Below are 26,158 nucleotides of genomic sequence, written 5' to 3'. Positions count from 1 at the left end.
GAGGGCGCTTTGAGAAACGTAATTTGCATAATTTTGCACAAGTCGCGGGATCGCTATAGGTCTGTTAGTTTTTGAGGTTGGAGCTCTTGTTAAGTGTGAAATCCAGTCAAAGAAGTTGAGAAGAAATAGAGAATACGCGATTGTAACAGTTTGCAACTAGCAAAGTACTTGTAAATAGCTTGGTTTCATTTGAATATTTTTTTAGTTTAATATTAGAAAAAAATTGTGCCATAGTTACTTATATTCTAGATTATATCTCCCTGTATAACATGCTAGTGTTCCTTAACTTCACCAAGGTCAAACCTCTAAACTTTTGTCAATGAAGTTGGCCGATTCTTATTAACACGTAGAATGGGAGTGATATTTCTTCTCTAACCAATACGTTTGAGACCACATTTTGCTATTATGGATATCAGGTTTGTTCAAAAGCCGTGTTTTGTCGTAATCGTAATGTATACGATAGACTTCACCCCGAATCTTTCAACTACTCAAATTAGTTTCTTGGCGGTGTACTTCTAATACATTCGGATACTACCTTTCTTGTAAATTGTAGAATCGCAGTCTTTATTGAGACGTACTTTTTCATTTATTAGTATTCGTACGAGAAAGTGATAATGTGTCATAAATATTAAAAGAAAGGAAATAGAAATATTAATAAACCTATATTGGGCGAAAAATTGAAATCGTAAGAAAGATGGAATTTTAATGGGCTAGATAATAAGTGAATTGTTTCTTGCAATTTGATTCATCGGTAATTAGTTTAATTTTCTGAGTCAACAGGCTATTATTTAAGGTGGATTATCTGATATACATTAATCGTTATTACTGTATTAAGAAACCGGTAGTATATGGTTTGGTGAAGATGCTTTATTGCAGTGGTAATAATAGTAATTTCTAAGAACTATTGCTAAATCAACCCAAATTTGAAAATTTTCAGAAGTGATAAGCCATACATAGATGGTAGACAACGAACAAGCCTTATAATTTGGTGAGAGTTAAATCTATTTCGGTTTAAAAATTCGAAAATATTAGTTTATATATTGTTTAATGTATATAACACTTTCTTTCACGTTATTTAAGGTTTTATTTTAGTTTTGAAATAGAAACATTTGACTAAAATAAGCACAATGTTAACGTTTCATACAATCCACTCTGTATTTATATTTTAATACTATACCAAAATCTGATTTACTTTAAAAAATTCAAAATTTCCAGCTTCAACTTCTATGCGTTTCTTTCGCTGAATCCATTTATTAAAATGTTTAATGTTTGAAGTAATATAATTTTTCTGAAAAATTTAATTTCTTAATAGCACTATACTGTACAGTTTTGTAAGTGGATTTTATATTAAGTGTTAAATTTGTTCACAAAATGCACGCAAGGCGTTTTCGTCTGAGGTAGCGTACGGCCTCCTTCGCAAGGCTTCGGATCACCTAGCTCGTGGCTTAGCAATAGGTGGAGCAACTTACCTTAGGGTTCCTAAAAAAAACTGGTTTCTTTCTAGGTATTTCAGAATTTAAACATTATTATAAAATGTCGAAAGTTATTGGTTGGGCTAAAATTGTTTTGAGTATTATAGATTTGAGGGGAAAGTATTCTAACAGGATGTTATTTGGGCGGCGCAACAAAGGTTTTGCCCCAGGGCCATTTGAGATGTAGTTAACCGCTGCTTTTCGCTTGTTGGTTGTCCGTTTTCCATCGTTAAGTCTAAATAAACATGCCCTATGAATTCTGGTTTTATACCATTCTGAAGTTAACGCAATCACAATAACTGCAGTTAATGATAAATACTCTATATTTAAAATAAAAATAGTTAAACAACCCATATCTCACTCGATCGGTAAGAAAGTGGACTAAAACTTAACTGTTAATGTTCTGTAGTGAAAGAGATGACTTAGTGAAAATTTTCTGGTCAGTGTGACATATTTAAATTTTAATCATTAGTCACATTTAGAACTTCATGGTAAACGAAATGACATATCTTGTACGATAGTAAATGAAATAAGTATTATAAATAAATGTATTAAAATATAATTATTAATCATTGCCGTAATTGTTATTTGTGAATGACTTAAAATTTAACTTCATTTAGTCTTGTTTACACGATAATTGTGGATGATAGTTGATTGTGAAATTTATATAAATTCAGCCTTAGACCAACACTCTTCTCTGTTGTATCCTATTTGGCACTGACTAATTCATGAAGTAATAGAACTTGCTGTATTAAGAACAAAAGTATAAAGTGTTAAAAATAATTTTTTAAAAAATGTCATCTCAATGCTGTTGACTCGAGCCCTTTATTATAGCGTGGAAGCACTCCTTCGGCATGGATGTTAATAGTTTGCACGACTCCATCTTTGTTTGCTACAGATATCGTACTGGAAACTTCCACGTGAAAATGTTACTTAAAAGTAACTACGCACGCGTTGCCGGTAACCTGATAAGTGCCATGGTGCTTTGTAGATACGTCCTTCGGAATAACCAAGCGAACGCCTATTTTTATGTTCGCATCTGCGAACGGTCTTTTCAACCGTTCTAGTACTTAACTAATGCTATTACTGTTTATCTGAGATCCAAGCACTTTTGTTTTTAAGGTAAACTAGATGCGTGCTGGTGTAATTTCAATAATTGGTCAATTAAGGGTAAACGAGATATGTCTAAAGATTAAAGTACATTAAATTGTCAGGTGTTTTAGAATCAAATGTACGAGTGTATCGTGAGTATAGTTTACATGCACCGGTGGTGTCGGTGATACTGAGTAAGGGATTTATGTATATCAGTTATCAAATATTCATTTTACCCTACATTGCTGACTTAGCGACAGTGCGTGATAGAGGAGAGTAAACAGAAGATATAATATACGGGGACACTGAAAGAAAAAATATACATTTCAAAAATTCTGGTTTAATAGAAATGTAATTATGTACAAAGGACAAGTTTTTCTTCACACGAATGTTATTTTACACTGACTTGTCGATATCAGAGTGACGCCGTCAGTTCATAGGTATATTTTGGGTACAAATACCTTTAACTCGCTCGATTTTTATACTACTATTATTATTATTATTACAACACTCATCTACGTTCTGTTAATAGCTCTACAAATTTTATGTAGGTACACATGGTAATTGTTGCTTCATATTAGCTGTCCTATCCTCTTAAGTCAAATTAAAGGTATTAAATAAATAAGTTTAAACATTTAAACAGTTTATCATTCCTGTATATATCAAGCTTTAAACTCGCTCAAATTTACTACTTCCACAACATTCGAAGACAACTTATGCTATAGGCCACACCACCGAATTTCATAAATAGTCTTAGCTGAAAACGTTTGCTTTCTCTAAATTTCTCCTAGTTCTATAATTATCTCGTGAAGTACGAAAAATGTTGATGCATCAACATTATAACTTCCTTTTGCAATCTTAAAGCTACAATCAGATCCTAACTTTTTTAAGAAGAAACCTTTTTACGGATTTAATCTCTCCTATGACAACCCCAAGTATTACCTTGGTAATCCTTCTTTAAACCTTTTCCAACAATCTGTCTTTCCTAAGGTAAGATGTCCAGAACTGAACACAATAGCCAAAACATGGTCAATCAAGTGACGTATACAACAGAATGACCATTTTAGACTTGTATTCATTATTTCTGTAGATACAACCTAAAAAATCATATTTGCCCTACAACTGACAACAGTACACTGCTTAGATAGCTTAAGAGACTTCAGTTATTACACCAGCATCCTACTTCCATGACATTGTTTCAGATTATTTCCATTCAGACTATAACCCACGTGCAATATCTTGCATTTATCGTGATCAAAACCTATCTAAAAGTTGTTTGTCCGTCTCGCTAAATTAATTTATTTTGTAAAGTAGCACTATCGTCTTCACGGCCAGGAATACCTAAGACCTTTATCATTAGTAAACTTAAATGATTGATTGACCATTCTTTCATCAAGCTTGTACACATTTCATGCAGTTAAAAAGTTTGGTTTCTCTTGTGGCAGTAGAATATTAAACTTTTATGTAGTTCAGCTGTTTGCAGAACCTGCTATAGTATTATTTGTTCAACTTCCATCTCTGCTTGTTCCTGCATCTGAATCTGTTTCAAATGGGTAAGATTATGTAATATTAACAGTGCACAGATTTGTACTTTAAAATGCATGAGAATATTAACCTATATTATGTAAATAATGTACAAGATTGTGTTAATGGTGTGTGATGCCTAAGAAAAGCTGGCAGAGGAAGCCAGACGTTAAAGTAATTACTTTATAAATAGTCCTAAATTCGTTCACAATAACTAAGCATTTTGTATTAAAGAGAACTTACTTCGATTTGAATTAAATTGTTGATGAATGGCCCTTGTAATACAACATGCAAGAAAGTTTATCGTACTGTGACGAATGCGTCAAATATAGATACATTGTATAATCTGATATTCTATTAATGTTTGAACGCGATTATGACTTTAATATTCCAGTTGGTAGATACACATGGAAACTAATACCTAGCAAGTTGGAATGTTTAGTGTGAAGTGATACTAGTAATAACAAGATGAGCTAACAAAGTATTACCGATATTCGGTGGGTGTATTAAGTCAATGTTTTCTCGGCGAATATTTAATTTTATAGGCCCAGGTTTTATCCGAGAAAAATCGTGTTCATAACGTTAAGTTTCATGATAATTACACGTTTGATTTTCGCAAACTGACTTTTATATCTTATTTTAATGTTAACATGAACCCTGAAAGATTTCTGGCTCTCAATATGCAGGTGTTGTAAAATTGATACGTAGACTGTTATGTAAATAATAATAATAATTGAATGAAGCTATACAAATGAACTTTTCACAAACGGGTAGATATTGTTCTAAATTTCTTCACGTATTCAAACCAAGGTTATTTTAAATGCTGATCTCAGCTTTTGTGAGGGGGGGGGTGGAGTGCATTTACGTAGACGTTATGGCTGAACCTTTTGCCATTGATGGTATGTTAGCTTCCCCCTGTCTCCGTTCGTTTAATAATACTCGCGCAGTGGCATCGCTTCCATATACTTTGAGTGGGCACGCTCCATCCCCCCCTAATGCTTTCCTTACACAGTTATAATAATTCTAAATTTGTGTAAACTTTTAATTAGATGTGTTCAAAATATTCGTCCGTATCGGAAACCAGTAAAAGTATTTTAAGTATTTTTATTATTATTATGCCACCCATCTCCTTAAAAAAAAAAAAAAAACGGCTCTGCTTTGGTAAAACGATTCTTCCTATAATTCAGTGGATAACAAAAAAAAAAAATGAACTGGGTATCTCGAGGTACTCGTAGGTGACGACGTGTCATATTTGTTAAAGGTTATTGAACAGGGAACTTAAGTTGTTTACGATGTTATGTCCGTGTGTTTGTAACCAGTTTTAGCAAGTTGTTTACGAAGTTTTGTCTACTGTGCAAATTCATAGTTAATAACCAGTTAAGAATGACTTGTTCAGTATTAGTTTTGAAATAAAAACAAACTTCCTATTGGAAAAACTAGTCTTGCGTAACTGTTTTAAGGTCGTTTTATTTAATATTTGTATAACATAGATTTGCGAAAAACAACATACGATCTATGGCTTTCTTGTTTATCAAGTCACTAATAAACTTACGATAATCGTGAATGTATAGTTTTAGCTAGAGTACTCGTTCCCTGGACGGAAGTTGTGTAAATTAATGACTTAAGGGTTATTTTAGGACAAAGTTGCTTCCCTTGTATATAATTATGAAAACGCCCATAAAAACCACAAAAACAAAACCGAAAAATATGCAAAACTGAATTTGTTTGTACACCTATGCAAACCTTATGGACCTCCATACCAATTTTGGTGACGATCCGGTCACATCCTGTGAAGTAGGTACATGGACAGACGACACGGTACTGTTATGTAATTCAAACCTCTCTTTCTCTCTCTATTTTTACATTTCTTTAGAGCACAAATCATTACTATTTTGCTCACTAGTTCTCTCCTTTCTCACTTCAAAACTTTTTCCTGGCTAATTTGAGTTAATGGTTGTCCATAATTAGAAACAGCGTGGAGGAAGTGACTGAATTACTTACGCAACAGTTTCTGTGTTTCGTGTTAATAGTTTAGTCGAAAGCTTTAACTTGACTACTGCTTTTAGATACCATACTTGTGTTTATGGAAACTTGGGCTTCACTGTCCTTGGGCCCCAAGTAGTTCGTGTGGATCACGGTCAAACTGTAACACGTGATGAGACCTGCGTGTGTATGAATATTTCACGTGACAGTGTGCACGAGCTTTCCTCATTTTGTGTTTCTGATCCAATTTTTACTTGACGCTGTATTATGTTAACACTTTTCGCCTCACGTGATTACGATCTCCACAAGTATGTCTGACTTAGATTCAAGCTCTCAGCCCCCCACCCCACCCGTACTGGTTATGTTTTTTTACTGTAAAAACAGCAACAAAATCTATCGCCTTTTTGTACGAAAATTAAATTTTAAATTTTTTTATGACACTTCCTAACATTGTAATATATGAGAAATCTACCGAATGGTACTTTTCTCAAACCTGTATTTTTTAACCAGGCTTACCAGTTTGGTTTTTGAACTTTTGGGTTTATTTGTGACGTTATTTAACTTTTAATAATTGTTTAGTTTAAATATCACTGTGGGTGGGATTAGCTCACCCTCAGGTAAATAAATAAATACACTAGTGAGGACTGGGGCAAAAACTAAAACAAACAGTTAAATAACCGAACGTGAACAAAAATCACTAAGATGTGATTACGTGAATATAATACATAACAAGAAACCTCTTGATCCATATAGGCTGTCACGTCTATTAGAAACGGAATTAAAAGCGAGGCTTGGCTAGTCTTTTTTATTATTTAAACATTTATTAAACCTCTTGCGTTCACTGCATTTTCCTCATCTGAAGACAGTCAATTCCAGATACCTAACTACTGTTAAACTATCGTAACCGCAGATGACCTCTATCCAGGTCGAGTGTTTCATTCCTTTCTGGCTTAAAAAGAATGGACAGTGGCTTGTTGGCTGTCAGTGTGTTTACATGTTGACATTTTCCCGTGTAACGTGGTGCACTAGCTTTGAACTAAGTTGAACTTTTGACAGGTATTTCTAGGTGTTTGCGTGGCTGTGGTGTTACTTGTTTTTAGTTAATAGGATAACGATTTAGCTTTGGAGTTTTTAATATCAGCGTGAAACTCGTTAAGCACAGGGTATTCGGAAGTTTCGGAAATGAGAACGTCACGTTTTTAATTTGCATATCAGGTCAGTTCTGTTGTTTATCACCTTGAGAGTAGACAGTTTTGTGTTCGATTTGTTTCATCTTCAGCCCACAATTTGGTTGTTGTGCTTTAAATTGAGTTTTAGTTAGATCGCATTTGCACAACGTTATAAGTGATGCGATTGGTTAAATCGAACAATATGGGAAATAGAATGAAATCATTTGACTCCTACAAAGAAATTCCATGTGAATGATTCTCGTGAGCTGACGTAAGGCTCTTGATGCGTCACGTGCTTCTGGTCATAAATAGTAACCTCCAGTAATTTCAATGATAAACAAATGAAAGTTTGCAAATATTCCTAACGACGTCTTGTATACTGATTATGTTTTAGTAGAAATCTAGTAAAATAAAGGTGTTAATGGTAGGAGATGCTAATGATCCTCTTTTGATATTGCATTCTGGTGACTGCAGAAGTTAACTGATTTATGTAGAATCCTAAGAAACTATTCCTGTCCTGTTTGCTTAATGCGCTATTGGTAACGTGTGTGTGTGGTTTTAGCTTAACTCGGGATCCATACTTTTAGTATGAAATGTCACGTCTTGTGTTTAGTTATTAAGACACAGAATTACTGCTCGTTTGTGCACTATTAGAAATACTAAACTTAACTATTTTGGTTTTAATTTTTTTGTGTATGGAAGTTGATGCTTTGTCATTTGCACTCTGTACTTCACACAGTGTTGAACCTCTGCTGGTATGTGCAAAGTTTTCATAAAGCATTCTATTTGTGTATGAAGGGCGTTAGAATTCTACCAAACTCGTGAAATGTACTAATAAAACTTGGTTGTTTTGTTAGGGGGGAAAGGAGAAAGAATGAAATTAACACTTGAAAGTAAAGTGTAATATACTAAACATACCATATTTTCTGTATCTAGTGCCGAGGGGGCATTTTAACAATACCACGACACTTTATGGAAACGGGGATATAACTGATATATAGTATTAGTGGAGATGCCTTATTAGCAATTCGTCTGAGAAACTGGTACGTTTTGAACTGAGTTGACTCTTGAGTAATTTTATAAACAGTTTTGTTACAATACAACGAAGTTTGGGTAAGGATTTATTCCAAAACCATTTACATCGTATGAATTTTTAAAGAATTAATTTCATGATACGTTTATTTACTTTCGAAAATGTTTGACTTTTTTTGACTTGTTATAACTTAAAGTATGTGGTATGTAAAAGTACTACTTTTCTTTACTTTGTTAAATTAGACAATTTGTAAAATTTAAGATATGTGCACGTTCAAAAAGTTACTGTCGCTCTTGCTACCTATTCTGTGTCATTCACTTGGAGTTGCATCTTGTGTTTTCCTGTGTTAGATACCTGAAATCTCACCTGCAGTATGATGTTATTTTCCACTGAAAGCCGGGTAGTATCTTTAGGTAATGACCCCTATTGTTTCCTGTGAAATGGCCAGTCACACCGCTAGCTCTGGGAAAGCCTTATGTTAACTAAGTAACTGGAGATATATTAAGTATGGAACACAAAGTAAACGGGTAATCTTGCATACTACCTCGTCTTAAGCTAGAATGTCTTCCAACCAAGGAAGGTGCCCATTGTGGCAAGTAAAATACATTTTCACAGTGCTCGTGCGAATAAAGATCAGTGATTGTACTTTCACTCAGTCTTGGTTGCTTGCAAATTACTCTAGATAATACAAACTTATTTGGCAATGAATGTCCCCTTTATTCTGTCGACTTGTATACTTTCTTACGGAAAACTGGTGCTATCTGAAAAGTATAGCGATATAAATAAGACCTGAAGTTTTAAATCCTAGAAAAGTGCAGGGAAATTGCTGTTTGCTACCTCGTAGCTAAATCATTTGTATTATATGTATGAATCTTGACGAGTCGCAAGTAGTGGTCTTCTATTGCTTACGTCAGGTAACTAAAAACGATAACTTCCCGTAATAAAAAAAAAAAATATATATTTAGTAACAGCATGAGAATAATTGAAAATGACGCACGTTTATATAACCATGCTGCGATTAGCAGAATTTTCAAAAACGATATGGAGTATCAGATTGATAGAATCAACAGCAAGCTTACAATAAGAATTGCTGTCCCCAACACTAGTAGCTACTATGTGCAAATTTTGTTGACAAAATAAGTAAATGTATAATTATATAGCTTAGTCTGATAATGACATTATGGTGAGTACCAGTTTCATGTTGAAATAATACAGTATATTACGTGTCCACACCAATAATTTCTCCACTAAAATCAACCATTTTCTTCCAGCCACATTTTGTTTTTAAAGAATGTGGTGTGACATCTCACGCGATAGTATTGAGTTACACCTTCCGTCGGGAAGTGTCATACAAGACATGAAATCGCGGCTGCACTGGATGAAGATTTGCCACCAAAAACTGTAAACGATTGTCAGAGAAATATAAAGGACTCTCTTTCCGCCCTCTCCCGTAACGGAAGTGGTGTCGACTTTGAAATAGTGAAAACTGTTTTGTGTGTTTCAAGTTAGGTAATTGTTGACCTGCATCAGAAGAAAGTGAAGTTTAATTTAGGGAGTATCTTACGTTGGTTCGTGCAGTAAACTTTGAGCTCAAGTTATTTAATGATTATCCAATTTCTCGAATAAAATCATCGAAATGTGTTAATAACGCGTATGCAAAAAACAACAAAGGGTTAGGTTCCATGAGATTCTAAAGGTCAATTACTACTTGTAGGAATTTGTAATGGTACGGATGGACCATGACCAATCTTTTCAATTACGAACCTTTTTCGTGTAAAGTGTGTAAACTCCCCAGAGTAGTATGATCATTAAGTAGTATAGATTTATAGTCATTTAAAATTTCAGTATAATAGTTATATTTTTCACACAAATAAACATTAAATTGTACTATGCTGGAGAGCATAAAACGACCAACAGTGTTAAATGTTAGGTGTACAAGATTCTGTCCCACATGCGTAATAGGATCGTCTATACTCTGTATGGTTCGAATCTTTTCTTGCATATTTTGTCATTTCATTGCATACAACACACGTAATAAGGTAGAAACAAATGCATCGTTTCATTGTCATTGAACTAGTTCAAATCTGTACAGTTCATATTTCTCAATTTTATATCATTTCTTATTTTCAGTGCACATATTGTATTAAGGACTGAGGTCAACGTGTTTGTTCTGTATCGTTTAATTTTTTATTTCCATACACGAATAGTAAGAAGAAATATGGCTAATAAAACCTCGAGTGTAAATATCCTGGATTATTCACGTTTTGATCGAAAGCCTACATCAACAGCCAAGCTCAACTCTGAAACTGATTTACAAGTTTGTTATTGATGCCCATTCAAGGCCAATTCAGAGTGATGTGTGCTAAATAGTTGCAATCTTTCTGCACTGGTCATCACATTTGGTGCCTATTAATTGTATAGTAAGAAACGTTAGTTTTAGCATTTTAAACTATATACCTGTAAGAAACTGATTTCAGAATTGTGTTGTAAAGCATGATTTTTAAAACCATATTTTTAGACTTGTGAATTGTGGTGTTTTATTCCTGATCTATATTGTTTCTCAACTTCACTCAATATTCTATAGCTTTATAGCCTATTTTATAGCTTTAATAATGTGACCTGCTATTAATCTGTGCAGTTTGTCTATTTTAGAAGCAACATAAGTTGATACTTAACATCCATAACAGTTGATAGGAGTTTAATCAGTTACTGTTAACATACAACAGTAAGGGGATAAACAGATGAGTGTAATAAGGCATTTAGAGAATTTACTCAATTTTTAAGATAAAACTCTATCAGATCTTGCATAATGTTAGTCAAAATGACAGTTCCTGCACCATCTTTACAATTTAGAACTGATAATACAACATATTAACAGATGTTTGAATTATTTCTGAAAGGATATTTAATATCTTGCAGAATGGCATCACTCAGCCTTCTAAAAGAAGAGAATGAAGCTGTAACAGCAGCATGTCCTGATGTAATGCAGCATTTAGAAACAACCGACAAACATGAATTGGATGCTTTAGGTTTTGATTTTAAACGGAGAGCTGAAGTGGAAGTTGACCACAGTGTGACAGAGGTTGAAAACCCTTCAGAATATGTAATGTTTTCTTCAAACCCTCGGCATTCATTTTCTCCAGTTAAAGAAAAATCATCTGTACTTAGTCAAGAGAGGAACTTGGATAAATTTCAATATGGTGATCAATATAGACAGAATGAAGCAGTAACTGTACAGAACAATAAAGAAAATACCTCACTACAATTTGTAGTAGAATCAGGAGACAATCTAAATGAAGATGCTATTAGTTACACAGACAAAAACTGGTATACGAGTGATCAGTTCCTTAAAGCCTATCAGCAAAAACAAGTAAATTTTCCTGAAGATTCTGCAGAAGAAGAAAGCACTGACACATTCATCACTGATGATGGTGTAATCAATTTGCTTCCTAAGGATGTAGAACATGCACAGTTGGTTATGTCTGACTCCTCAGCATCTTTAGATTCTGAACTGGTGTTCTCTAAGGTGCAAAAAGAACAAGAATTTCTGGAAATAGATGTTCATGGGTTACATAGAGATGAGGCAGTAGCTGAGACAGATTCAGAAGAGTACTTTTATCCCGACTTTCCAGAAGTCCCACCATTGCAGAGTGACTTAGATTTTGCAATTGTTGATGGTTTTGATGATGAATCTCAAGACAGAGTGCCACTCAAAGAAAGTTCCTGTGAACAAAAAGGTGAAAGCATAGAAGTTCAGTTCAAAGAAGGTACAAAAATAAATGATCAAAATGTATCTGATACAGATTCCAAGGCTGACCATCGGACAGAAGTAACTCCATCTAAGTGTTCGAGACATGCCAATGAACCTCCAGATTTTTATGATGAAACTTTTAAAAAATTTCTTAGTAGTAGCTGTGCAGAAGATGCAAAAATTAAAGATGAAACAGGCCTGTCTAAAGAAAATACCCTTTGGGTTTCCAAAGATAAATCTAATATCTGTGGATTTTGTTCAAAAAAAGTTTTGTCATACATTGCAATATTGCAAGATTTTCTGGATAATGTGGTTGTAGATATTGTGAGAGGTGGAGGGAAAGATGGTGATAAGCAGTGCTTTTGGTGTGTGAAAGAAAGATTGCAGCAAGCAATGATTCCTTTCAGAGTAAACAATGAAGAAGAAGCCTTTAAAGTATCTCAAACTTCAGATTTAGGGGAATCTGTACCAGTCTCAGAAAGCTTTGCACATTTCCCAGAATGCAATTGTGGTGTCACTTTAAAACAGCAGGATTCCAGCTTGGAGCAGCATCAGTCCCAGCAGGATTCCAGCTTGGAGCAGCATCAGTCCCAATGGTGTTTCAATATGGGAGGTTTTAATTTTAGTGAAGAAATAATAAAAAAAGAAATTTTCCAACATTCAACTTCCTGCCCCAGACGCCATGCTATGGAGGCATGGATTAGTCAACAAGGTTCAAAATCATCTGTAGATCAATACCATCAGTATCAAAACTTGGAGCATAAAAAGAGTGTTGACTTGCATAATGGTGAAAAGGGCCATGATAATTCATCCAGTCATTCAGTATCTCCTCATTTTGAAAACTCTTGCTTGCATCTAATAAATCCAGAAAGTAGGTTACCTCCCGTGCACAGTGGTATTCTTTCTACATCTCATTCTCCAGTTAATCAGAAAATTGAACATCCGTCTCCAATTAATCAAGAAAGTAGATTACCTCCCTCATACAGTGGTGTTCTTTCTACTTCTCATTCTCCAATTAATCGGGAAACTGAACATCCATCTCCCCAAGGCACCCATCCATCCTCTCTACCATCATGCTACTCAACTCCTGTACAAGTCCATTACTCACCATTGCCAAGAGGTGGTTATAATAAAGGATACTTTTCTTTGCACTTACAGGAGTCCAATAAGCACGATTCATATGGTGGTTCAAGTGAAGTTAATCGTGATAGAGAGAAGTCCAGACCAGAAGAGTGGAGAGTTCATCATCCACCTCATTGGGCAAAATCATCTTTCTCTGCTGCTTCTGATCAATCTGAAACAGCTCAAAACTCCCATACTTCACCAGTTCCACATGCTTTCAGTTATGAAGTAACTGATGGCTCTCAATGGAAAACTTTGCCAAGGCCAAAGAGCTGGGATAAAATGGTTGACTTTGTTAGAGACTGGCTTCCATGTCCACCTGAGCCTGAAAAACTTGAACAAGCATATGTTACCATAGCATCCAATAATCTGTGTGCTCTTGGTTGTATAGTTCTAGGAAATTCGTTAAGATTGAGTGGAACCAATCGGACTTTAGTGGTTCTAATTACAGATGGAGTTTGTCGTCCACTGAGGTAAGTAATTTTGGCTCTTCTCTTTGAAAGTTTTTGTTTTACTTTTTTCAAATAATTTAAACTATTTTTAAAATTTGATTTTTAAAAATTTCAGATAAGTTTCATTACATGTCATTGTGCCCATGACTTACAATTACAAGCTTGTAAGGATATTGTTGTAACAAATGTTAACTTCTAAAGAAAATTAAGTTTGTTTAATTTAAAAAAGAACTTGTAACATCCACAACTGCACTGTAGTTTTATCACAAGCTATAATAGTGTTAGTGATTATTAATATAAAATGCATCAACCTATTGTCATCTGTTTTTGTTCTCTTCCAACTGCAGGAATGCTGTTTTTGTGATTACTTGTTCATGCTTCTACATGTATATGCATATTGCAAGAAATAATTACATAATGTTTTTTACAAAAGAAAAGTACAGGAAATATAACATTGTAAGCATAATGCTTAAGCATCATCAGTTTTCTTTGAAAAATTGTAGTTCAACATGACCTCATATTGACTTGTATACATGGTGCCTGTGCACCATACCTTCTCTGGGATCCAGTCATTCATCCATGTCAAATGTAACTGGTAACCTGTGAAAGGGAAGAATAGTGAATGCTTAACACTGCAACTTGCCACTTTGGCTTTTCATTCTTTTAGACAGAAATCACTACAGTGGCTTCCTCAGGATTAGTTGTAAATAGCTGGGTAAATGCCAGTCAGATTTCCTAAGTGTCATGGACATTCTCTGACGCTGTTTGGATGCACTGTCTAAGAAACTCTAAATCCACTATATTGTCCTGGATGTGACCTTATAATAATAATCTAGTACCTCTTACAAGATTGCATGGTAGGTTTGATCAGTGAGCATCAAGTTTCTTATGGCTAATTTTAAACTATTCCATTCAATGAAATATTGTAGAGAACATTGACATTGCTTCCTTTACTACATCACCTGTTCCTTGCTTTATTAATCATTACTTGTCTGTCTTTTGTGGGAAAAATGTCACCTTTTTCTCTCAAAAAAATATTAAGATGGGCTTAGTGGCTCAACCTTAGCAAAGGGGAGGGAGAATCCAATTTTGGTAATTTAGATCAAAAAAACACTATTCTTATCTAAGATGCTTTGGGAATATTCTTAAGTATTCTTAAGTATAAATAGTATTCAATACTATTATTTTCCAGGAGAATGATTGCCATGTCTGATCTTCTTGGCTTTTTTACAGCAGAAATTAAGAAGATTGAAGGTTTGTGGCTGTGTTTTTATAAGAATGAGAAATGAGCTGACCAGACTGCTTATCCTTGCCTTTCCTCCATGATCCCTGCTGGCATTAACATAGGATTTTTCTTTTCTCTTAATGAAAACTGTTTAAATGAACCATTTTTATTAATCAAATGAAATGTTTTATTAAAATGACTGCACCTTCATGTTATTATTACAGTCCAGTCCATCCTGCCACATCATGCATTTTTAAAAAACAAAACCCTGCATCATAGTTTCTACTGCAAAATTATTACATTTATGGCCAAAACGCACAATTTCTTCCCACGTGCTTTTAATTTTTTGTATTATGTATGAGGATGACTTTACCAGCATCAAATCTAATAATCTGATCAGGCAGAAATCTGTAGGTGTTACATTTGACAATTTGACCAGTATGTCGTGTGTAATAGTACGAATAACCACGTTCTCTCAACTTCATGGGGTGTGCAGCAATTTAACTGATATCATAAAAGCAACTTGTTACTTTCCGAGATGGAGATCTTTCCTGATAATGTTCTATACTATTATTACCTGTGACATGTACATATTTTGCCCAAAGTGTCAATTCTTATGTTAGAAGATTTCAAATGTTGCTCGTTGAGGAAGACTCATTCTTGAATGACCCTAGTACCTCCAGGTTAAACCATATTCCTTTATTTTCTAATGTCTTAAGTGCAAGATATATCCTTGTCTTGGAAATTTTAAATCCTTAATCTACATGTAATGATCAGATTGTATGAATATTTTGTTTCAAGAATGGCCATTAAATATCACTTTCAAAAATGATTATTTGATAACAGCACATTATCTAAGATACACTCAATTCTTAATAGTTCTTGTGCATGCTGTTCACCTGTGATTATTGGCTTTCATTTCACATGGCTTGCTAATTTGCATATGTAACATCATTTTAGTTTATGCACTCAGCTTTCTACACAATAATGCAACATTCATATAGAATTTAAAATGCTAGAAAATGTTTACTAAACTTGGTTGTGTTCTGTTTAGAATATTATGTACATCTTGATTTAGTATTCAAAAGGTACCGTACCTCTCCCCATAAAGTTTCAGTTGTGATTACTACAAATGTTCAGTTTTTCATGATGCATGTGCTTTATTATGATTTTAAAAAATCTAAATTCAGTGTTTGGCTTTCCTGTAACTTCCTTAACAGTTTTTTAAATGAATAGTGAGCATTGTAGCTGCTATATGAAATTTAGTACTGTATAACTGGTATAATAGATGTAGTAATGTAACAATGGCACTACAGTGTGGATTTCAGGATAGCTGGAATTAATGTTTCAGGTATAATGGTGCATTGCAATGTTCTACGTTGTCATTTTACTTCATTTTTATGTGGGCTTATCAGGGTTCTGATAATTTGCATGTGATCTGAAACACACAAGTGGCCTTATACTTTACAACTTTGACATTGATGGACTGGTCAGTATGAACAATAAGGGTAAACTGATGTTGATTGCCTAATATCAGTATAGCTGCTTTGTCATTTCCAGTAGCTCTCCAGAGTAACTTAGATAACTGAATTGCTTAATGGGATGAAATGGCTATCAAATATGTGCAAGTCTTCAAGGAATGTGTCAACCAGTTTAGCATAGTGGGTTTGTGTATTACCATTTCTTAGACTAAGGTCAGGGCCAACTGCACAAAAGGTTGGAGGATGATTCCTATGATATATAACATTATTAATGGCCTTCCATAGGATGTAGAGGTTGCCATATCCACTAGTGGTTATTCTATTCCATATTTTATTTCACCATGTGCCTCATTCCTATTTTAAAATGTGACTATTGGGCTCCGTATTCTTCTGATTATGCTAAACAAACCTTAGTGTTATAACAACTGCTTAAATTACCTAACCTACATTTGTTTGTTTCCAGTTGAAAGAAACAGTATTAAAAAAACAATTTAAGTCATGGCTTTGTGCTTCATTTAAAAGTGACAGACATTGAGCTCATTATGACTAAAAAAAAAAAAGCAAAATCACTATTAAAACCATGTCAATAATGCCTTCCTCAGTTCATTGTTGTACATCTATAGTGTGATTGTTTTCTGTACAGCCTGCTATAATGTGAATTATACAGTGGTAACTGTAGTAGTTTAAATACTGTGATAGCAGTGTGGTAACTATCATTAAAACAATCAGTGATGTAGAGAAATGTATATGTAAATATGGCTAAATAGCTAGTGTTTGGGTTGAGAAAATTTTTTACGTAGAGGAGTGAACAACGTTTCGATTTCCTTTGGTCATCGTCAGGTTCACAAAGAAAGAGGTAACTGACCGGTAGCTGACCACATGTTTGAAAGGGGTTGTGTAACTGAGTGTTGGAATGTAGAGGGCGGTGTTAGATGTTTGAATGTATATATAATTTTATTTTACTATATTTAATATAGATATAAAGGTGTTTATTTGACTTGCACAACATAACCATAGAAAAAACTCAAATACTAAATAAAGAAACAAACAAATGCAAAATTAAAGAAGCCTTACTTATACAACAACTTAAGCCCAAAATAAACCAATACAAAGGAACACCTTTATATCTATATTAAAATATATAATAAATAATAATAAAATAAATATAAAATTATATATTCAAACATCTAAGCCTGCCCTCTACATTCTGACTCAGTTACACAACCCCTTTCAAACATGTGGTCAGCTTCTGGTCAGTTACCTCTCTTTCTTTGTGAACCTAACAATGACCAAAGGAGGTCAAAACATTGTTCACTCCTCTATGTAAAAAATTTTCTCAACCCAAACGAGACGTATTTACATATATATCATTTAAAACAAGTTGTAGTAACTAATACTGTGGTAATATAGTATGGAAATACAAATGTAGTGTAGAATGATAATTACTGTAAAAGTGCTGCATGGTAGCTATGGTATAACTGTGTGATACTCATGATTCATATAATTTAAATAAGACGTAGGGAGTCAAAATATATCTTAATTGTTTCAGAATGTTGTAATGGCAAAGAAAAAGGTAGTTAAGTGATGTGATCCACTGGTATAACTTTCTTACAGAAGAAAATTGGTCAAAAGACTGACAAGATGGTTAAGGCACATGCTTGTAAGAAAACTTCTTCCATGAAATTGCTGAACAAGTTAAATGGCCAATTGGTAACTATATACTTGACCTGATAAAGCTTGTTACAATGTTTTTCACCCTAAACTGTGTGCCAGCTGACACCAAGCTTTACCTTGAATGGTTTGAAGTCCACACAGACTGAGCAAAAACTATAACTATTAACATACTGATGTAACACCAATAGGAGGTATTTCATCTCCCAGTTACAGAAAAACTTAAGGTGGTGATTGATAGGCCTATCATTTTTGAATATTGCATAATGATTCTTTGAAAGTAAAATTACACAACTTGTACATGAACACCACACTGGTAATGGTAGTGGAGATTACTTCCTCAGCAGTAGAAGTGCAGCAAACCCACAATTTTCTGATCTTGAGCCTTTTGTAAAAACTAGCAAGAAAGAGTAGCTTAAGAGGTATTAAAAAGTTCTTGCTTCCAGTCAAAGGTATCCAACTTTTGAAATGAAAGAACTGGTTGTATGTCAACAGAAGGCTTGTGTGGGTATTTGTTATAGACTACTGAACATCTTTGTGTAGAAAATAATTATTGTTAGTCTTAGTTTATCATTGAGTTTTAAATATAAAAAGATCTTTACTTTTGTTTTTTTAATCCTGTGTTTGCAAGACATTTTATTAAGAGTAATATAAATAAAACTTAACTTTGATTTCAGACACATGCTGGCAACAGTGTTTCACATTGTTCAGCCCATCCGACTTTTAGGAACTCAAGGAACCACAAAACTGGCTTTGCTGGATCAACCAGAACTTGGGGTTTCTTTCACAAAACTTCATATTTGGAGGCTGACACAATTTTCAAAGTGTGTGTTTCTTTCTCCAGATACTGTGGTGAGTTAGTTCATGCCCTAGTAATAGTATCAAGTATCTTTAACTTATGGTAAATTATGAAGTAATTTGTATAGAAAGTTAATTATTCATGTTTCACTGAGTTTTTACATGATGTAAATGATTGATCATAGAAGAATATGCCCTGATAACATAGCTTATGCTGTGCAATGTGTAAACATTTCTGGGAGACTTGTCAATATTATAACATCTCCCATACACAAAGTAAAGATGGACTTTAATTTGGGTTTGGTTTTCTGTATCTTATTATAACTTCTAACATTATTTTTCACTATACTTACATAGAGATATTCATACTTCAGTTTTGAAAGGTACGTGAAGGAGGTTGACTTTATTTTTTTTTTAAGTTTTATTCTGTATCTATATGTCAATAACATAATACACAATTCCCCATTGGTAAACATAATTAGTACAGAAATGTTCACACTTCTCAAAAAATCACTTAACTACTATGACCTTGAAGAATCAGTAAAAAGTGAATTATCTTCTAAAGCTTAAGTTATCAAGGGTGTAAAATGTTTAATTTCTAAGTTTCTCTAAGGTAGTGGGTATTCTGTATGGGTGGGGGAATATTGTTTAAAATTACTAATTTTATTTGGATAACCTAGCCATTTAGCAAAGCTTCATATATTAGTTGGAAACATTTGTTGATCACTAGATATTTCTGAGACCCTCTTGTCAAACTGAATTTCTTGGACGAGTTTGTCTCTCCCCCAATAAAACACAAAACAAAATCCTCTATGATTTTCTCAATAGAATAATAAAGGTAGGTGTGAGTGTAAATTACACAATTACTTTTCAATTTAAGCTGTATGAGCTTCAAAAGTCCTTTTCATGTGAAACATTGGCCTTGGGTTTGTCAGTTCCTTTTGTAAAAATGTATAAAGGTATCTGGAAGAGATGTTTGTAGGAATTTAACCAATAATATTAAATCTTAGATACCAGTCTTTATAGTACCATTGATTAACAATGAAATATCCATTAGGAATAACTCATTTGTCTCTAATTGAAAGCAGTTATATGAATAATGTTCAATTGGAAAGGGGGATTGTATGTGTTAACTTGACCATTGGAAACATGAATATGCAGCAAGTGTGGTTGAATATTTTTCACAAAACTAGTTTTTGAAATGATTTAATATATTATTCTTGTAAATGTTTAAACTTTAGGGTTTATGCAATCACTGTGTGATCAACAGAGTAAAATTTAATTCATTTTTACTAATAGAAACATTTTTGTCTTGTTTTTTTTTTTTTTCAACCTTTTTAACATTTAAGTTTAAAGTTCAAGAATGTCTTAAATATTCCAATATTTACCATTAGGTGGTTCAGAATTGTGATGAGCTGTTTGAACGAGATGAAATTTCAGCTGTACCAGATATTGGGTGGCCAGACTGCTTTAATAGTGGTGTATTTGTTTATGTTCCTGCTATGGAAACTTTCTGTGGATTGATCGAGTTTGCTGAGCAGCAAGGCAGCTTTGACGGTATGGAAACATTTAAATTGTGAACTTAAGTATTACAGTTTGGGGAAATTATCTTACTGATATCTGCCTCCTTCAAGTTCAGTAAAAGGTATTTTATAAGTGAGTATAGCAACTTGATTTGTACAGTAATGAACCAAGAATAAGGCAGATAGGAGTGAAGAGAAATGAAGTAATTGTATGCCTTAAATTATTCGACTAGCATGGCCAGGTGGTTGAAGTGCTCGACTTGTAATTCGAGGGTCGTGGGTTCGGATCTCTGTCACACCAAACATGCTCTCTTTAATTCTTGTGGGCATTATAATGTGACAGTCAATCCCACTATTCGTTGGTAAGAGTTGCCTAAGAGTTTGGGTGGTGGTGACTGCCTTCCCTCTAGCCTTACACTGCTAAATTGGGGACAGCTAGTGCAAATAGTCCTTGTATAGCTTTGTGCAAAATTAAAAAAACAATATTTGACTAATTAAATAAAATTGTTTTAAATGTGATTTATAATGAAAGATTTAAAACACTAAATATGTTACGAGAATTCATAATTCCTTGTTGCAGTTTAATAGTAAATCATTTTAGGCTTAAATTATTGCTCTATTCAAAGGCCATATTTGTAATGATAACTGATTTGCCAGGTGGTGACCAGGGACTGCTGAACATGTATTTCAGAAACTGGGCTCTTAACATATCTCACAAGTTACCATTTATTTACAACCTAATGGCAAATGTCAGTTACACCTATACTCCTGCTTTCAAACAGTAAGTGTATTCATTAAATGTAAATCTTGTCACTGTAGTGACAAGGAATAGTCTTTTATTCCAAATCATACACACGTGGCATAATTATAGCAAAAGTTTTTGTTTAAGAGTAAATTATCTTTTATTTACTAATACTTTGCTTCTTGTGTTTTTAGATCAGATGTAAATAAGTTAATTTCAAGTTTTAATGAGAAGTATTATTTAAGCCTTTCAAAGTTAAATCATCAGTTGAAATGTAGAAATTTAAGTGAAAATAAAAGATTCTATTTTATATTTTTTGTTTCTAGTTATATTCACATTAGTATGCTGCTGTGGTTATATTTAAACATTAGTTATCATATTGAGTCAATAATGTTAAATTTTTCATTTTTATAGATTTGGAAGAAATGTGAAAATTGTTCATTTCTTTGGTTCCTATAAACCATGGCATGTTAAATTCCACCCACAGACTGGTCAGATGTCACCTTCAGCCAATGTTCATCCCACATATGCTCAATTTGTGCAATTTTGGTTGAGTATCTTTAACAAGAGAGTGTTTCCTTTATTATCTGAGGTATATCTACTTCTTAATAACCACATGCTACTTAGAAAAAAACCTAACTTTTGAAATTATTTTACCTTAAATTATTTGCCATTTACAAAAATAACAGATGCATTGAGAATCGTTTTTTTATTGAGGAAAGTTTGGACTTGGTACAAATAATCATTTTAAATATGACTTTCTAATAATTACTGTAGAAAATTGTAAAATGTCATGTCAATATTTCCTTGTTCGATCATCACATTAATTTTAAAACTGTAGATAGTCTGACTAAAATTTTTACCTTTTGTCAATAAGCAATTTTGTTTTATGATTTATCACTAAAATATTCAGGGTACAGTTGCTCTCATATTGTGTTTATTATATTTCATATTAGTTTTAAATCTATCTGTTACTCTTTAAAATTACTTGGTAATAAAACAAGTTAGTGTTTGTAAGAATTTTTATATCTATGTTGCATTAAATTTTAACATTACTGTTGTGATTATGTAACTCAGGATATTCGGACACATGCGCACGTTCGAAAGTATGTCACAGCTGAAGAGCTTATAAGCTTCTTCCCATCGCCTGTAACTCAAGCTGTTGAGAGCCTTCCCACTCCTCCATCTTTCAGAACCTACCCAGACATTATAACAGATGAAAGTGGATCTGTTTCAAGACCTACTTCTAGAAAATCTTCAAGAGATGAATCTTTCAAAATTTCTCATACTTCTAAAGATCTTCCTGAGATGGCTGAAAGTGGATCTGTTTCAAGACCTACTTCTCAAAAATCAAGAGATGAATCTTTGACAAATTCTGTTGAAGTACCTCCAGAAGCTCCTTCACAAAACATTTCTAATGATGAATCTCTCAAGCCTACAAGAGAGGAAAAATCAACAGTAGGAGTAAATATTGATGTAGAAGAAAACCTGAAAGAATTGACCCTATTAGAAGAAACAAATGAAACTGAAGAGACCTCTGTGTTACCACCTGAAGAAAAATCTTCCAAGACTTTTGAACCTACAGCATCGTCTGAGAAGTTGACCTCAGAAGAAAATATAACAAAGAAAACTGATATTCCAGGGGCAGATGTGGGAGATTTCCGAGGTATGTTTGCCTGGGAACAAGGACGAATGGATTATCTTGGCCAAGACAGCTCTGATAATATTCTGAAGAGGTTAGATTTCCTAATGAAGAAGCCACAATATATCTAACTTTTTTTACACCTACCACAAGAAAAACCAATTTTGAATGTATAACATTTTGAGTATTTTTGCATGGAAACAAGAGAGAACATTTTATTAAATCAAAGAGTAATTGTTTTGATGTTTCTATGATATATAGTTATAACTTGTATACACAAGTTTCCTCCAAGGTTGCTCAACTGCAGAATAAGGTTATAGTATTTGAAGTGTTACACATCTTTCTTGTTTTTGATCATACTTCACTAAAAAAATATGGCATCTGAATTTTTATTTTTTGTTATTATACAACTAATCCATAGTTGCCAAATTCCAAACTTTATACAAGGATATTTCATACTGACTTTCTTAGGGAAATTTCATTGTTATTTTTGTATGCTTTCTTAATTTGTTTATATAGATATTGTGAACTGCTAAAGGTAATTTAATCAGTGAAATGTTTAGAGAAAAGGGAAGAGTGAAATTATTCATTTGATGTATGCTGATTTACTTACAATTAAATGGTTATTTTTAGGCTAATATTTGTTTAGTATAATACTGTACTACTTTCTGGGGCCAATGTTTATTTTTCTTCATTTGAATAACAAAACACATATAGAACTTATTTTTAAGTAGTTGGTTTTAAGTTTTATTTCTTCCATAAACTTTAGCAAAACTACCAAGTTTATTTCATTTTTAGTGGATTTCGGTAATAACTTTTTTTCAAAATTAATTTTACTTTTTATTGTTTTAGACTTTATTTTGATCAGTTAATAAATCTGTCAGATTTACTAAAGATTTTGAAAGATGTTTTTCAGGTTTATTTTTGTATTAAAATTGCCAAAACATTTAAGGGTAACTTGAGTTTTAAAATCCATTTTAAATTTGTTTACATTTTCATTTTCTGTCAGAATAAAAAAACAAAACATATTCCACTATGTTGGTTGCTAAAGTTGTTTTAAAGTGCAGATTAATCAATATTTAAGTTTTAAGACCTGCTTGAACTTTCAAAGAAGTTTGATTTTCCATTAACAGGTTTAAAGTTATTTATATACTTACATGAAAATGAGTTTCAATTAATATTTTATATGAAAAATAGAACTTTTTCATTTCAGCTATTTACAATAACAAAAAATATTGGAAAAGTTAATTCATATTTATATTGTGTGTACTGCTACTGATACATATCTTCAAGTATAAAACCCACTGTTTGTATGCTGTCAAACACAAATGAATATCTTTCAAGCAGTTTATGGTTTTTACCTTTTTAGTATGGCTTTTGACATGTTCACTTTTGAAAACTTAGTGTTGAGTGCACATAGATATATATTTTAAGGGTTTTTTGGTGGATAATGGGATTTCCATATTTCAGTATAATGCTGATTTTCAATACCTTTTACTTCATGAGACTCAAAAGATATCAAGGTTCTTGTATGTTTGAAGTGTTATGGAACAGAAATGGTTAAATATTATAACTATCTGGTTATAGTCAGTTTGAGGTGTATGGTAAAGATCGTATAGGTTAGATAACTTTCACACAGATCAGTGGTCATTACTTTGCCCATGGTATTAGGCTTCAGTTGTTTATGCTCTGAATTTAAAATTATGAAATAATTGGGATCAGTAAAGGTTTACGACAGTTTTGTAGAATGGAATAAATCTTGACACATGTAAGTTCTATTTTAATACCTTTGTTTGAAGGAATATTCTAATATATAGTAATAATTTAGTTTATATTGATATCTTTGTGCATAAGAACCATTAAAAATAATTTAATTTCAAAGTGGATTAACCCACTTTTCATTTAGCTTTTTAGGAAAATTGAATTTCATTTAATTCTATTTTTTTAAATAGATTGAAATACATTGTGGATTGTTATTTTATAACGAGGATAAAAATATTTTACCAGTTATTTCACTTCACTGAAAAGTTTTTTTTTTTTTTTCATAATTTGGAGTTTAAGAGTTGGGTTGGTTCTATGAATTTCTGTGAGATGTTAGTGTTATCCAAGTATTCTTTCCATTTACCCATTTCTGAAAAATCAATCAACTGAAAATCTTTGAAGGGAGATAATAAGCTAAAAACTGCAATAAACAATTCATTAGAGTATTCATAAGAGTAGAGTAATGAGAGAACTTGGTTCATGGGTAAACTGAGATGCTACTTTAAAGTTATTCTTCATATTAGTAGTAGATTTAAAACAACTTTATAGCCCTATCTTTTAACTGAATTTTGTGCAAAAATATGTGGTAACTTTTTAGGAAAGTAATAAATTTGAGAATCACTAAAGTTAGATGTTAAATTTTGAAAAATTCATTTGTTCTTTACATCTTATATTCAAGCCAATATCATTGAGAAAGTTATTTTAGGACCTTAAACTAATGAAAGGTCCTTAGTGCTTATTACAGCATAACAGGAACCCATCTTTTGTTGTGGGCATGAGTTTACACTGTTTGAATCTGAGAATTTTAAGTGTGATAGATGAAATAGAACAATGAGTTTACATACTTTCTGAAGTGCTGTTTTTTAGTCATAGTAAGAAGGCTTCATGAAATACAACCCATGTCACAAGTATCTATTCTAAAAAGAGTAAAGGAAGCTTCAAAGCTAAATTGTACAGAAGATGGCACTTAAAAGTATGAGTCGATGACCTCTATTCACATGATACAGTTTGGGCATACAAAAATAATTATCCAGTCAGAGAAGTTGTGATTGTTCATTACTATAAAACTTGTTTTTAGAACTAAAGGAAACTAACATTAGGGCAGCGTATTTTCCGCACAACTAACAACAGATCAAAATAATTAAATCTTTTTCAGAGTAATATGTAACATAAAATTAATTTTAAGTATATGAAACTTGTAAATTTTAAATTTCTTTGCAGCATGTGTTACGTTTTACAGGAGATGCTAAATATAACAGTATTTAGTAGCCATGTGACACTAGAGGAAGTTGTCTGCATTAACTTGAGGGGAAGTGCTAAAGAAGTTTAGAAGATTTTTTGTATCTGAATATTTTTGTAAAGCTACACAATGTTATAAGCTCATAATTATCTCAAACTTTGATCAACCACCACTAACTTTTGATCTATTGTCCAACTGAATAGATTTAGCAGTCATCGTTATAGTGTATCAGCTAGTGGTGGCTTGTGGCTAGAGTACTCTGTTTGTAATCTGCAAATTGTCGGTTTGAATCCTTGGCACTGAACATGATTGCCTTTTGAGCTGTAGGAGTATTGTTTGTTTGGGATTAGTTACGAAGCTCCATAATGGGCTATCTTTGCTTTGCCCACTGTGGGTATCAAAACTTGATTTCTAGCAGTGCGAGTCCACAGACATACTGCTGTGTCATTGCGGGGGGGGTGCTTTTTGTAATGTAAG

General features: G+C 33.0%; 1 protein-coding gene across 5 annotated transcripts; it reads left to right on the top strand.

Moving 5' to 3' along the window:
• Window positions 1-25,071, top strand: LOC143250814 (uncharacterized). Of its 5 annotated transcripts, none has more exons than XM_076501859.1 (7): window positions 1-164; window positions 11,193-13,619; window positions 18,653-18,827; window positions 20,168-20,330; window positions 20,954-21,077; window positions 21,453-21,630; window positions 22,116-25,071. In XM_076501859.1, the coding sequence occupies exons 2-7, from the start codon at window positions 11,194-11,196 to the stop codon at window positions 22,809-22,811; spliced, it is 3,762 nt and encodes a 1,253-aa protein (XP_076357974.1). In that variant the 5' UTR covers window positions 1-164; window position 11,193; the 3' UTR covers window positions 22,812-25,071. The 5 variants fall into 5 exon arrangements, with proteins under 5 accessions (XP_076357974.1, XP_076357975.1, XP_076357972.1 ...); XM_076501860.1 differs by having other exon boundaries at window positions 32-170; XM_076501857.1 differs by having other exon boundaries at window positions 32-988.
• The last annotated feature ends 1,087 nt before the right edge of the window (window positions 25,072-26,158 follow it).

Source organism: Tachypleus tridentatus, chromosome 5 (assembly GCF_004210375.1).
Source record: "Tachypleus tridentatus isolate NWPU-2018 chromosome 5, ASM421037v1, whole genome shotgun sequence".
Lineage (NCBI taxonomy): Eukaryota > Metazoa > Arthropoda > Merostomata > Xiphosura > Limulidae > Tachypleus > Tachypleus tridentatus.
This window is presented reverse-complemented; position numbering and strand designations above follow the sequence as displayed.